General features: G+C 54.4%; 1 protein-coding gene across 4 annotated transcripts in view; it reads left to right on the forward strand.

The window, feature by feature from the left end:
• The window catches only part of PTPRU (protein tyrosine phosphatase receptor type U), a 76,423-nt gene that overhangs the window by 10,125 nt on the left and 50,958 nt on the right, over positions 1–15,340 (forward strand). For all 4 annotated transcript variants that reach the window (XM_074850697.1, XM_074850698.1, XM_074850699.1 and 1 more), the window contains exon 2: positions 7,698–7,826. In XM_074850697.1, coding sequence (XP_074706798.1) covers positions 7,698–7,826 — 129 coding nt within the window. The remainder of the gene's footprint in view (positions 1–7,697; positions 7,827–15,340) is intronic.

Below are 15,340 nucleotides of genomic sequence, written 5' to 3' on the forward strand. Positions count from 1 at the left end.
CTGTCCCCCCGTTTAACAGCGAAGGGTTTAGCTGAGCACATGCCTCCGCAGCGCTGGCAGCCGGGCCCGGGTGGGATTGATGTGCCCACATCAGCTGCATCACCACCTTTAAACCCCGGGGTCAATCTTCCCACGTTGCTTTTCCCAGCTCTCCCGGAGCGATGGGAGGAGGATGTCGACCTGGATTTTGCATTGCGCGGAGACGTGCTCCTGCTCTGCCCCGACCTTCCTCCCTGCTCCTCTTCCTCCTGTTCTTACTTTTCCCGAGGGCTGCGGAGTGGACGCTGGGCACGGTGGGGACCGTGCAGCCCTGTCACCAGCTGGTTTTGCCACGCGAGGGCTCTTCGGCAACGCAAGCAGCTCCCTTCTCCGCCTTGAAAGGCCATAAATAACCCGGCTGAGCTGAGCTGCCTCCCCGCGGCCCCGCTGACGCTGGCACACACTCCATCACGGCAGGATTAGCCCACTGGCGTGCTTCGCTCCCATATCCATCACCGCGGAGGGGTGCTACTTGGAGGGCGAGAGGCTGTGGTGGGGGGGAACCGGGGGTTTGCCCTATCTTCATCCCCTGCAAAATGGGATTGGTTTGGAAAACTGGGTCTTTGCCGTGATTTCTGCAGCAGGAGCTGGTGTCGGAGCTCCCTGGTGATGCTGCTGCTGTGTCCTGGGGCAGGTGCTTTCCCTGCCTGAACTTGGGCCAAGGGAATATCTCCGTGGCCTCGGGGGTTCCCCAAAAGCAGCACTTCACTGTCAGAGCTCGTGGCCCTGGTCTCTCTGGGTCCATGGGCATGTGGGGTGGATAGCCTTCAGCAGGGCCACGGGGACCTGATGGTAATAAAGGAGCTGGGGGAGAAACAGGCTTCCCCCCCTTTTTTTCCAATTTATTTTCATATTTTTTGACTCCTTTTTTACCCCCCAAGGTGCCAGGTGGCTCCATAGCCCAGGAGCTGTAATTGCATAGTAAGCAATCGATAATGGTGGGATGGAGGTTTCCAAAGACCTGCCTTGTTTTTCTTGCTATGAAGTCGAAGAGGCAGCCCTGACTATGTTAATTAAGTGATGGTTCATTATTAAAGCACTTGTGTTGCAGGTTAGTGGCCTCCTGGCTGGGGAGCTTGAGGGTGTTTCTGTGCTGCAGGACCTCTCCGACCTGGGTATAAATAATGGAGAGATGATGCTGGTCCTTCCCCCGGGAGCAGTGCTGGCTGGATCTAGGCGCTGTGCGGGGACAGCACTTGGATGGGGTGTTAAATACACACGTCTGCTCCAGCTGTGGGGCCAAAACCTCCCAGCTTGTGCCCCACAGCATCGCTGCAAAACAGCCCGGGAGTTGCAGTGCCTGGTCGCACCCGCATCGGGGTGATGCAGCACCCTGGTCCCAGCAGTGCTGCCCCCCCCAGGAGCTGCTGTTGGGGGGTGGGAGGGAAGTGGAGCTGCATTTTGCAGCTGGATGTGTGTGCCTCAAGGAAGGACTCCGATTGGCAAGATTAATTATTCCCCCTTTGCTTTTAAATGCATCTTCATGATAAGGTGATGCATGGCACAGCTGGTCCTTGCCCAAGCACAGGCTGCCCCGTGGCATTGCAAACCCTTCAGAGTTGTATTTTTCCCAGTTGCATTTGCTCTCCCCAGGCTTGGGGATGCCTGTAACAAATCCACATCTCCCAGTTGCCCCCTGTCCCTGTGCCCGGGGTCCCTTGGAGGCTCCTGAGGCCAGAGCTGGGGCTGGGCACTTGCTGTGGGAAGTTTAACACCTTTATGGTAAAAATCAGAGTCTTTAACAGGCAAAAAAAAAAAAAGAGGAGATTTATGTCTTATGTAGTTGCTAGTAGACGGATATTGTTCTCCTAGTCCTGCACTTTCCAAACACTGAGGTTATCAGGCATAAGTGACTTATTATGCAAATCCTCCATCTTAATATCTGGCTGCTCTCTCCCTGGAATTGCATTGGCTAAACCCCATGCGTTATTGGAGCTGCTAATGTTTACACATTAGCTTCTTTGGCTAATATACAAGGCTTCAAGTTGCAAATTGATGTTTCTTACAGCTGAGCAAATTCTTTTTCTATTAAATGCAATATTTAAAATGATTTGGAGAAGCAAAACAAACTACTGGTGAGAATTTTAATGGAGCTGCTTTCCATATTCTTCTAATCAGCTTTTATCGGGGCCAGGAAATCGGTAATATTTTTTTTAAATGTTTCTATTTTGCAGAAGTAGGGAACAGAGAGGAACAGGGAGGGTGTTTATCGTAATCTCCAGTGTGTGTAGTGCACAAAAACATTTGCAGGTGCCTGTTGTGCTTGTGCCCCAGGGCCTTTGAGTGTGCAAAGTGCAGCTAAGGGGGGGATTTAGCTCCCCTTTGCCTGGACTAGAGGTTTTCCCACTGCTGAGACCCAAACCCCAGGGTGTTTGTGCTTGGCTGGGGTTGGTCACGGAGCTGATGGCGTGCCCTGGGTGGTGGGGGGTCTCCATCAGTGTGAGGTGCTGGGATGCTGCAGCGCAGGACACGCTCTGTGTCTTGGTTTTCTTGCTGAGCTGGATTCCTCGGTGCCTCATCCCCCCCTGAGCAAGTCCTGGACCCCTGTAGCATCATCCCCCCGGGGAGTCTGAGCCTCCCGCAGATAGAAGTGGGGTTTCCGATCCCACATCCGTTGTTAACCTCGACCGGGAGCCTGCGGTATGTCACGTGCAAGATCTTGCTGGGTAAGAAGTATATCTAATTTTAGATGAATTGCAGTAAGTATTCCCTATCCCCCGTGTCTGCTGGCGCCCGGAGGAAAGCGGCTCCCGGCGTTTCCTTCCCGGGGCATGTTCCCATAGGAGCGTGCCGAGGAAATTGCCTTCAAATAGCAGCCGGGATCTGGGTGGTGGGAGGCTGGCTTGGCTCTGCGGGTGTGCTGGGGAAGGATGGCATCTTGCCAGCATCCGCTGGAGCGGGGTTCTGCATCCCGGCAAACCCCAGCTCCCTGGGCTTTCCGACGGGCTGCTGGGGTTGTGGGACTTTGCCAAATCCCCTGCGTGCCTCAGTTTCTCCGTTTGCAGCAGCGGTGTTCACCGTTTATCCTGTGTAAAGAGCTTGATCCTTTGCTGCTCCAGGAGCTGCTGGAAAAGGTGAGGGGTGAAAAAAATCCCGACTCCGAAAGGTCACCTGCATTAGCTTTCCTGGCTGGTGCCTGCACTGTGTGGCATGGGGTGCTGGGGGTGTGTGTCCCCAAGCTGCTGCACCCCAGAGGCAACCATGGGGCTAAGCCAATCCTGGCTAAGCCAAGACGGGAGCAAAATGAGCTTTTTCCCATCGATTGGCTTTGCTTTGTCTTAGACCTGGGAGTCCTGGGTGTCCACCCCAAATTTTGTAGTTCTGGGGAGCCTGTACTTGCTGAAGTTCAAGTATAAACCCTTTTTTTATAAAGCCTTTCCACTTTTTGGCATGTTATTCGTGTAGCATCCCCATCAGATGATGCCCTGAAGGATCTGGGTGGTGTCGTTGCCCCCCTTGGGGTACCAGAGCGTTCGATCCCATCAGGGATGGTGCCGTGCCGCCCTTGAGCACCGGAGCCTTTTCAAGGCTGCTTCATAAAAGAAGAGAAGCCTGTGGAGCGTGTCCCACAGTGCAGGAGGTTAAACAGAAAAGGTTTAAGTGTGTAATTAACTTTGAAGTGAGAGGAGCGTAGACTAGGCAGATGAAAGAGCCGGGCAGGCTGGTGGGCAGGCGGCCACGTTCCTTGGTGGCCACGGGGATTTAATTAGGCGTCATCCGTTGTACTTGATTGTTTGGTCTTTCTTTTCCTTCTTCTTTGTGAATCCTTCGTTCTCCCTCTCCCCAGTTTTTCTCCCCTCCATCCCTGGGAGGGGGATGCTGGGTGGCAGCAGTACCCACGAGATGCTGCGCAGCGCTGGTACCCGTCTCCCTGGTGAATCTATTAAGCCACGCCTTCTTTTTATTTCTTTTAAAAAAAAATTTGGTCCATCTGGTGTTTAACCCCCATATTAATACTCACCCTTCTGCTTCCCTCGCCCTGCGCATGCCCTGGTGGTACCTGGGAGAGGTGCTGGCTGGCCACCAGTACCCAGGGGGGTTGCTGAGCAGCATGGGTACTAGTTTCCCTGGCAAACCCCTCCAGCCACCTGTTTTTACTTTCTTTTTAAAAAATTTTGGTCCATCTGCTGTTTAACCCCCATGTTAACACTTGCCCCTCTGCTCCCTTCTGCTTGGGCATGCTGTGGTGCCACGGAGGTGGCAGCGGTGCCCGGAGTGGGGATGCCGGGTGGCAGCGGTACCCATCTCTCTGGCAAATCCCTCAAGCCACCTCTTTTTCTTCCTTTTTTTCAAAATTTTGGTCCATCTGGTGTTTAATCCCAATGTTGGCGCTCATCCCTCTTCCCCCTCTGCCCAGGCGCACTGTGGTGCCATGGGGGTTTCGGGTGGGGTGTGTAACAGGGTACGTGTTGTCCTTGACACGGGGTTGCCTGTCATGTTGGGGCAGGCTCTGGGTTTGGGGCGGGATTTAGGCGACTCCGGGGTGCTCAGGCATGGTCTCGGAAGCATCGTGCCCCTGGGGAGCAGACCGTCACACCCCCAGCAATATTTTTAGCCGCTCTCGCGTTCGAATCGCACCTCCTGCACTCGCTGCCTTCATCTCACCGCCCGGAGCTGCTGTTATCCTGGCCTCGAGCCAGCGCAGGGACTGGGAACTGGGGGCTCCTTGTTTCCCCCTGGTGATTTTTAGGGTGCATCTGGACCTGGAGCCGTCCTGGCTGGCTCCCACAGACCCTGCCCCGCTGCCATTACCCCTCGGGAGGGGTATAACCATCCCCGTTGCTGCAGATGGGTATTCAGGTTGCAGGCTCCCTGCCCTCCGTGCAAACATTTTGATGAAACTTTTGTTTTTTGCAAGCTGCTCTGGGTTAGCCCCCTCTGACTTTCCATGGCTGCTGGGGCACCCACAGCCACCCCCTCTGGAGCTGGGATGTTGACATTTAATTGCTCAGGTCTTAATTTTTATGCCCCTATAAATCTTGTGATGGGGAGGGAGGAAGGGCTGGAGGCTGAGCTTCTCCCCAGCCCTACCCGTGGATGGGGAGAGATGGTGCCAAAAGCACTCGGTAGCTCATGAAAACCAAGGCTCTGCAAAACCCTTTTTATTTTTTCCTGTGTATACAAATCATAGACAAATTTGCTGGTGAGAAGGAGCAGCCGGTTGAACCACCTTCATTTCACACCATGGGTGGGGGGAGCGATGGGAGGGAAGTCTTGCGTGGGGAAAAGCCATAACAATAAACCTGTCCGAGGAGGGAGATGGATCGGTTTGGTCAGCTGTGCCTCCACCAGCAAAATACCTACTCTGTGTAATTGCATTTTAAGCTTCTGGAGCCTGGGCATCGTCTTGCAGGTGGCCGAGGATCCGGCCTTGGGGTGATGGAGCAGTGGGGAAACTGAGGCACGGGACCAGTTGGTGCCGGTGGCTGCGCTGGGGATGGCAGCAGGATGGGGGTGGTGGGGATGCAGCCCAGGAGGAGGAGGAGGAGGTTACATCTCCCCTGACGTCGTTAGCGGCTGGGAGTAGTTTACTGGGGGTGACGGAATTGCTTTTCCCTGGGAAATGGGGCTCTGCCAGCCTGAAACGCTGTTTGTCTCTGCTCTGGTTTCTCAGATCAAAAAAAACCCCAACACTGAGAACAAGTTTCTCCCTCCCAGAATATCCCATTTCAGCAGATCTTGGAAAGAAACGCTTGGGCTTTTTTTTTTTTTAAATCACTTGGCACTTAGTTTCTGACACTGTTTTATTTTGAAATTTTTTCTTCCTGGAAAATTTTGACAGATTTGTGCTTTTTCTCCTATTAGAAAGCGCAGCCAAGTTTCAGACTCTTTAAAATCCGGTGTCTCGTGGCGAGAGCCGAAGGAACCGAAGACTGGGGTCTGTGGTGCGGGGGCACATCCGCACGTGGGTTGGGCAGACGCTCTGTTTCGGGAAAGATTTTAAGAAAGCTGTGAGGTCTCAGTGCCTCCAGGCATGTGAATAGGAGAGAATTTGCTTTTAGTTTTTAAAAAAAGAAGTTTCTCGTGGTTTTGGGAGGGGGGAAAAAAAAACCCCAACAACTTTGATGGAGCTGGAGTGCATCCTCGTGCTTTAAAAAAATGAGTGTAAAGGAGGTAGAAGCCCCAGATACGCATTTACCTGTGAAAAAGTTGGGAATCGTAGTTTTCTGGGCATTTTATGAGCTTTTTTCTAGTGTTTGAGCTCGTGTTTGCACAAGTGACGTGTCTGAGCATCCCCCGGCATGGGGAAGCACAACCCATGTGGGCAGCAGCGAGGCCATTAACTGGCAAATCCCTGGGTGGCGGGGGGAATTACTGATGTAATTTGGGGATAAAATGGGAAAAAAAGCAGAAGAAATAATCCCCTGGCCCGGCTCTGCTTTCATGCTGACCCATTAGGGGATATTTGCCTTTGTTCATTCTGCTTGCTCAGGGCTTTCTTAACGTGCTTGCCCTCGTCAGCCCAGGGGCTCGTATTAATTAGCGCTGGCACCCTGGTCCTCGGTAATCTGTGGGTTTAATGGAACAAAAGGTCAGTGTTAACGGAGCGGCCCCAGAGCTCCGGGGTTTGGCTGGATGCAGGATGGGGGGGTGGTGGGATGTGGGATGGGGGGCTGGATGTGAGGTGCGGGATGGGAGGGGTGGTGGGATGCAGGATGGGGAGCTGGATGCAGGATGGGGGGCTGGATGTGGGATGGGAGGGGTGGTGGGATGCAGGATGGGGGGCTGGGTGTGGGATGGGAGGGGTGGTGGGTTGCAGGATGGGGGGCTGGATGTGGGATGGGAGGGGTGGTGGGATGCAGGATGGGGGGCTGGGTGTGGGATGGGAGGGGTGGTGGGATGCAGGATGGGGGGCTGGATGCGGGATGGGGGGCTGGTGGGATGCGGGATGGGGGGCTGGTGGGATGCGGGATGGGGGGTGGGCTGGTGTCTGTGTGCTGTCTCTGTGTCACCTCGGTACAGGTGGGGACAAGTGGCCTCTTGGGGTTTATTCCAGTTCTCTGTGCTCAGCTGAGCACCTTGCAGACAGGGCGGGTGGTGCGTGGCATTCACCTTTGCTCTTTGCAAAGGATGAAAACCAAACCCCCACCAGATAAATAAAAGGGCTCAGGAGTTCCAGCCTGCAGCTGGGGGGGGCGGGTTCAGTGGTGCATTTGTAGGGGTGTGATGGCTGCGGGTTGTCGGAGGTCCCAGCTGAGACCTGCCGCTGTCGTGTCAGGCAATACAGACCCCCAAGAGCTCCAGGTCAAACCACATGCGGGCGGAGGGCTGAGGTCAAAGCAGGAATTTTGCAGGAGCCCCCGGGGTCTTGTGAATCCTTGTGCGACAGCCGCAGTCAAGTGCCTGTTTCTTGGGGGAAACCCCTCGTTTGGTGACCGGCCCCTGGGAAGCAAAGCTGGGAGCTGCATCGTGCTCCTGTGGCTGAGACCTCCCTGGGAGCTGAGACCTGCCAGCTCATTTCACTGGTGGGGAGCTAAAGGAGATGAGGGGTTAGCAGCAGACAGGGCTCTATACCCTTGCTTGTGGGTGCACATGAGGGGATGCCTGGGGTCCCCCCACGTTTTGGGGGGCAGCACACCATCCCGGCAGGGCTCCTGGAGAGGGACCAGCTGCTCTGCGGGGTCTCAGCGGGGGCTGACGGGTCTTTCTCTCTGCAGCTGGCTGCACCTTCGAGGAGGACAGCGACCCGAACCAGTGCGAGTACAGCCAGGGCGAGGACGATGACTTCGGGTGGGAGCTCGTCCGCAGTTATATGATGCCGCACCTGACGGCTGACCTGCCTCACGGTGAGTCCCGGTCCCCAGCGGGGCCACGCTTGTCCCCCTGCATCCCCGGGGACCTCTGCCCCCAACCCACCCCTCGGTCCTGTACCTAAACCTCCTGGTTTAATTCCTGCAGCGTTTTGGGCTTGACTTGTCCTCGGTTGTGTGGACAGGGTGCTGCTGTGCCTGCTGGCAAGGTGTGATGAGCTGTGTCGGTCCTCAGCGTGGTGAGGCAGGGTGCTGTGTGACCCCAGGGAGGATGTGGCTTAGGGACAGGGGACATGGGACCCTGCTGCTGCTGGGGCGAGGTGATTTTTTTAACAGAGACATCAAATGGCTCTGGGTGCCTCTGAGCCCTATGTCGCTGACTTGGGGTGTAACCCCATGCCACCCTAACCCACCCTTGGGCAGGGGGCTGGGGAAGCCTGCAAACAGTCTAGGTGTGCATTTTTGGGGTGAAAAGCCGAGATTTCTAGCTTTGCTCCTTCTGCATGAGACCTCTGCCATCGCTGCGCTTGCTGCCCACAGCCCGGGCACCCCCAGTCCTCGTCCCCATGCTGGCTGGGGGCTGCGTGGGGGATGTCCCCTCCACCACGGCATCTCCCCACCTGCAGCAGCGGGATGGCAGCAGCTCGGGCAGCTTTCCACGCTTCCCGTGGGTCTCGGCAGCATCTCTGGCAATGCCAAATTCCCCATCTGGCGTCGAGTGCGGCTGCTGCCAGCCAGGATGCGCCCAGATCCCGTCATCAAGGGGCACCTCCAGAGCCTCTCTCCCTGCCCGGGATCTGCAGCCACCGCCTGATCTTTCCTTGCTGGTGCGTCAGCTCGTGCTGCTTTTGCAGTCTCATGAGAAATTCCCGTCTCTGGGAGATGTGGAAAGGGGTGGGGGGGGATGGGGGGGGCGGGGAGCGTTTCTGGCTCTTGCAAGTGTGGGGAAGGGCTTGTGGCTGTGAGTTGGAGGCATCTCCAATGTCTTGGGAACTGTAAGGAAGAAAATGCAAATGGGCTTTTTTTTAAAAAATCTCATTGCTTTTAAACTTTTTTGTTATTTTCTGCGTCCAGCTCCTCGCTGGGCCAGGCTGGGGGAGCAGAGCCAGCTGGGCAGCTGTGGGGAGCTCCCCCTCTCCCATGGAGATGCTGCGGGCACCATGTCTGGGTGGCATTTGGGGGCTTTGCTCGCTCCCAGCTCCAGACCGTGACCCCCTTGAATTATCCCTGTACCCATTTGCTCTGTGAGATGCACCGGGCTCGGGATGCTCCTTGTTTTTAGGACTGCTGGCTCCTGCCTGGTCCCAGCTCTCCAGCTCCTCCTGCCCAGCCTGGAAGTCAGGTCCCACGCTGGAGATGGGCAGGAAGAGAGGAGAGCTGGTTTAGAGCTCAACAGTAAAAATGACTTTTTGTTATTAAAACATTAACCGCTTCATAGAAAACTCTTTATTGCTCTGTCAATCTGCCTCCAGCTGTTTATCTTGTGCCTTGTTTGTGCTAGGACTCAATTTGGCTTTTCCCCTCCACTAACCCTCCTCTTCCTTTACCTTGTCCTCTTCCCATTGCCTTTTAATTCCTTTCCTGTCCCCGCTGGCATGTCCTGGGCACCGGGTGAGGCCAGAACAACCCTTAGCCTGCCTGTAGGACTGCTGACATCCCCCTTGATGATTTTTCCAATAATTGCTTTAAACTGAAGTAGCCTAATTTGTGTGTGTCCTGGGGGGGGGTTTCCCAGGGCAGCAAGGAGGGAAGTAGAGCTGGGGATTGAGGTGGCTCATCATGGAGGGTCTTAAACCTGTAATTAGTTGGGTTTTCTACTCTGTTTTCAGCTGCAATTTAAAATTGGCAGCAGACTGCCTGAGTTTAAAGCCTGGAGGCTTGCAGGGGGCTGAGGGGGTCAGGTGGAATGGGGCTGCTCTCTCTGTTAGAGGAGATAACTGTGTGTTAGCAAGAGATGGGGGCTTAAATGCAAAGAGTTTAAGAAATAAACTCCAGAGTTGATGTGGAAGTGGATGCAGCCGTCCCAGGTGGGATGCAGTGAGGCTGAGCTGAGTGTGGAGCATGGCAGGACCCGTCCCGATGCTGATCCACGGTGACACCCAGAGGGATGCTCATCCCCATAGCTGGGGGCTCCCCTAATACCGGGTAGATACTGTTTGCTCATGGTCTTGGGGCACCCAGTGGGTGCAGGGACCCCACTTCTGTGTAGCTTTACCCCGGTATGTGTGGGGAGCAGTGCACGAGGCTCCTGCAGCCTTATCACCCCTCTTGGTCCCTGCCAGCAGCTTGGTGGATGAGTATTTCACAGCACCGGCACCTCTCCAGGGAGCACTTTCCAAAGGAGTCTCGTGGTCTTAGATTAAAATGAGTTTTTATTGGAGATCAGCCAGTTTCAAGGAGCGTAGGATTTATTGGAGCGGATGCTGGCTGCTGGCCACCCGCCTCTACCTTTCCATCCCTCTTTCCTTTTGCTTTCTTGTTTGGTTTAGGTTTTTTTCCCCCCCTCTTCCCTTCCTGATTTGTCTCTTTTACCTAAAGACGACGGATGGGTGTCTCCCATGTTGCAATCACGATTTTTTTTTTTCTCTTTATTGTTTTTTCTAAAAGGAGCCAGGTAAGGCAGGCATGAGGCTGCACCATCACTGTGTCTGCACCAAAATAACTCCCTGGATGCTTTGGGTGCACTTCCCGGCTCTCTCCTGAGCATCCCCTCTGTGTGCCAGGCTGGTCTGTACTTGCTGATGTGTGGGGCTCTGCAATATTTAGTCTCGTAGAAGCCCTGCTCTTTGAGGCTGGGGAGAGGAGGGGCAGCACGTGCCTTACTCTGCAGCACCTGGCTTGGGGCACCCACGGGGCTCGCAGGATCCCAAAGCCCTTTGAGGAGCAGAGGACCAGGTGATAGAGTGGGTCAGTAGGCAGGGATGGGGCAGGGGAGTGGAATCAGACTGTTTGGGGTTTTTTGAGCTGGGGTGAAACACAAATTGGGATCACGTAACATCAAAATAAAACAGGGTGTTTAGGTTAAGCCTTGTATGAATTTGGATGGGGCGGGTTCAGGCAGAGCCGAGGTTGGGTCTGGGTCCTCGCCTCTGCAGAGATGCAGGTGCCCCTTAGGGGACAAGGATGCTCTGTAGAGCTCCAGGGTCTCCCTGGGAGAGGTGCAGACACCTCTTCTTGTTGCTGGTTGAATTTGCATGTGGAAATTCAAAGGAGATGAGTTAGGTTGGGAGAAATTGTGGCCAAAACTCCCCGTGGAGGCTGTGTGCCCTCCTGCTCCTCCACAGCCCCATCCTGGGGGCCAGAGCACTCCAGTTCCCCCACTCTGCGCAGCTGTACTCAAAAATACTGAAATACCGTATCTGTGGGTGTTTTCTCTTGAACGGCTTTTTTCCTAGGTTTTCCTTCCAAACTCAGTGACATTAGAAAACCCTCCATGAATCGGAGTTTCTGTTCCCTGCTTGGTGCTTCCCTCTCCCCGTGCGCGGAGCTGCTGTCGTGCTCCCCGCGCAGCCGCATCACCACGCTGTCACGGCCGTGCTGGGGGGTGACCCAGCCACTGTCCCCACCCTGATGAGCTCCGATGTCCCTCTGTCCCCTCCAAGGAGTTGCTGCTTCAGCCCATAGCTCCAGCACCGCTTCCTGACCAGCTCCCTCTGCAGAGCCATAAAAACCTTGAAAACTTAAGCTTGATTTTTGGCTCCTGGGGGAGTTATGTCTGTCCAAAGAACCCTGTGGTGGTGGCAGAGCGGCTGTTGGTGATGGGGCTCCCCCGGGAGATGCTCGGTGCAGAAGTGGGGAGTGGGTGCTCGGTTCCTGGGCCAGCTCTGATACGTTGAGAAGATCCAGTGCAGGAGGAGGCACCACTGGGCTTCATCTTCCAAAGCGGTTTCCTGGAGGCAGATGCTGCAGTGCTCAGACCCGGTCCCCTGGCACCTCTTGGCTGGCGGTGCCGCCTGCTGCCTGTCATTCTGCCTGCCTTTTGCTGGCTTTTAATAGCTCTTTGATTTTTTTTTTTTAAATTTTATTTTTATCTCTGTGGTTTTGTAGGAGGAAAAACTCGGTGAGGCGGGGGAGCGGGTTCTTCCCTCCTCTTTTTGCTGGGCTGTTTTGGGTTGTTCCCGGAGGGGTGCAGGCAGGATCCTTGGGAGAGGCAGCGCGAGGGGGAGAGCTGCTCCTTCCCTGCAGGCGAGCAGGGCTTCAGCCTGAAGCTGGGGAGAGAACCCTTGGGAGCTTATTGCCCTCAGAGTCACAGCCAAGGTTATTGGAGGTGCTGAGTTATCCTCGCAGACCTGATTTGAATCCCAAGGAATTGCTGATGATCCCACAAGTTAGGAAAATTTGGCTCGAGACCCTGCATAAGGACTTTCTGGGAGGGGTAAAGGCTTTGTGTGCACAGGCCCTCCAGGCTGGTTTTGCAGCTTAAAAACATCATCGTCAACTTTTGCGTAACAAGTTTATATGTTTTCCCTAGGGAATGTTGCTGGAAACTTGTTTCTCTTTTTTCATTTGTTTGAAATATTTAGCGCTTTTTGAGTCTTTTCTCTTTCTCCACAGAGCACTTGGGCTCTTCTATAAAAGCCCACCTGAAAACTAAATTAAATGATATTGCTGCAGCCGAGCTGGGGGCTTGGCATACAGAGGGGCTTGCTTCTTATTTACCGTGACAAAGCAGGGTGACAGCTTGCCTGGACCAGCATCTCAATTCAAACTGTCCTTAAACTGAGGATCAGAGGAAGGATTTAACAAGCGAAGCACAGTATTGATATGTGCCTGCCTGAATCCCATCCTCTGGTTTGAAATCTCAACTGGAGGATGCCCTGGGGCTGTTTCTGCAGCTCCCATTTCGTGGGCGATTCAGAAATGATTTTCCCTGTCATGATTTTTGGAGCAGATTTTTGCTGTGTAATGCCAACATATGGACAGAGGTCAAAAATAACCCCAGCTGTGCTGATGATCTGTGATATTGCATCAACCCTCTGGCTGCTGGGAGCAGTCCTGCCTGTCCCCCCCCTCCAGCTCTGGGACACAGCAGGGCTGGGATTCCCCTTCCTCTCCATCCCCATCTCTGGCTTTGCTGACAGAAATTAAGCTAAGCTTTAAAAACTGGAATTTGGCAGTTTGCACAGCTCTTGCTTCAGCTCTGCTCTTGCCCTGGCTGGGAAAGCTGCTGGATCCTGGTGGAAGCTGAGTACCCAGTGGGGTGGGGGCTCAGGGGGACTCTGGCAGTGGTGGTGGATTAACAGGGAACAGGTGGAAGGGGTCTGGGGGACCCCCAAGTCCTTGCTCCATCTCCCTGGGAGGAGCTGTGCAGCCCCTTGCCCCCTGGATGCCTGGGAGCATCCCAGACGCATCGAGAGACCAGGGAGGTTGGTGACCTGCGGTGGGACTGTGTCCCGTGGGGTGGGTGGTGGCAGTGTGTGTGCAAGCTGTCACCCCCTTGTCACCCTTTTGTCACTAACTGGCTGTCCTGCTGGCTTCTTGAGCTCTCTGTGGGCCAGTGCTGCTGGTGGGAGCAACCAGGTGGGGTTGTGCTGCCATTTTATTGGGGTGCATTAAAAAAAATGCCCAAAAAGCCTCGCTGAAAACCAAAACATCCCCTGCAAAAAAAACTTGGGAGTCTGTAACCCCCAGCCACCTCTCTGTGAGGAGCTGCCTGCCCTTGTCCAGGCTGGGGGATGCTCTGGTGCAGGATACAGCACCCCAACACGGGGACAAGTGCCTCTGCTTCTCCTGCATTAAAAAAAACCCCTAACCCATACCGTGGTCTTGAAGCTGAAGCTGGGACCAGTCATTTGTGGGGGAGGATTATATAATTAGCACAAAAGGGAGCGGTGGGAGCCTGCTTTTTCCGATGCAGCAACACTTGGAAGAAAATTAAGGGGGGGGAAAATAGTGCACGGGGGAAACCCTGTCAGATGAGTGATGCACGGGTGGATTGCCACCCATTCATGTCTGTGGTTCCAGATGACCTTAATGGACATTCTCAGTCTTTTAAAATAACTTGTCAGTGGTTTAATTTTAGTCTTGATCTCTTTATTTTGGTCCTCTGGCTGCTTGTTTTTAAAGGGAGGGGAGGAAGAAGGGTCTGTGTTTGTTAATGAGAGCCTGGCAGAGGTGGCTCTAGGGAGATGTCCCCTGGCGTGGGGCAGGTCATGCTGCCATTGCCTGGACCGAATGGAGCTGATCTTGTTAGTGCAGAAATAATTTTGCTGGGGGAAATAAGAGAAAAGAGAAAAAAAAAAAAGAATATGGACATAGCGCCTTCTCCTCTGTCAGTGAAATGCAGCTGTGATTGATTCCGAGAAAATAAATTGTTATCGTTTTATTTCATTCTGAATATCTGCCTGAGGGACCAGGAGGGCGGGGCGGCCACGCGTATCGGCGACACAGTGAAAATTTTGCTTTTTGATGATTTCTTTCCCCTGTCCCGGCTCCCATCCCTGCAGGATGCACGGGAAGATGCGCTGTGGAGCGGTACCCAGCACTCTGTCTCCTCAGCTGATGCTGTGATCCCCTGGGTGTTTTGGGGTCCCCCCAGGCATTTTGGGGTCACTCCAGGCACAGCTTCCAAATGCTGGGGGAGACGGGTGGCCCCCACGATCCCCCGCTGCCTTTGTTAGGCGTTTCTTGGTGCTGCTTGCTGGGAGCTGATGGGAGGGAAAAAAAGCGTGTGAATTAGTTTAAATTAACCGGCGGTGAAAGCTATTAATAATTAAGCGCATATTGTCAGGAAAACAATGGTAGACTTGAATAAATGGCCCAGCTTTGTTACTTACAGCTTCTGCCCTTATTAAAATGAAAGGGATATTAATAATCCCCTTGCCTTTGGTGATGGGGAGGGTTTACCAAGGCAGCTTCCCGTCCCCTCCATGTCCTGGCCCCGCTGCTATGTCGGATGGCTCTGGGAGCTGCCACAAAGAGCTGGGACTCCTGTGTCCCCCTCCTGCCTCCAGACCACCTGGGATGGAGCATGCAGGGCAGGAAAGGTGCTGCCTTTGGGATCCCCTTTGGGATTTTCATCCTGCCTGCCCTGTAAGTACAGCTTCAGGGTTGCACTGGGGCAAGCGCTGTGACTCCTGGTTTTGTCGGTGGAGATTTTGGGTGATGGGAGGTGGGGTACCAACGGCTGCCGATGGTGGGGAGCTGGGTCTGGGGCTGACATCCCAGAGAGCCACTGTGCCGGCATCCCGGAGAGCCGTGGTGCTGCTGCTGCTCGTTAAGCTGATGAGCGCTTTTTTTTCCCCCCTGCGAGCGCCTGCTGAGCACAGTTTAAACTCGGTGACAACTGCGTGGTAAATGATACGAGGCGATGGGAATGGAAATTAAACGGCTGGGGCCCGGCTGGGGAGGGGAGTATTGACACAGCCGAAGCTGTGAGCATTAAAGGAAAGCAGGCGGAGAGTCTCTGGTGGCATTGAAGCCATTACCGACCCTGGTGTCCTGGGGGGACCAGCTTATCCTGGAGTCAGTGGGTCTGCTCCTTCCCTCCTTGCCCAGCGGTCAGGTCCTGTTGTGGTGTCCTGCTGCTGCATAAATAGACATGCGACACT

The sequence above is a fragment of the Strix aluco genome, chromosome 26, assembly GCF_031877795.1.
Source record: "Strix aluco isolate bStrAlu1 chromosome 26, bStrAlu1.hap1, whole genome shotgun sequence".
Classification (NCBI taxonomy): Eukaryota; Metazoa; Chordata; class Aves; order Strigiformes; family Strigidae; genus Strix; species Strix aluco.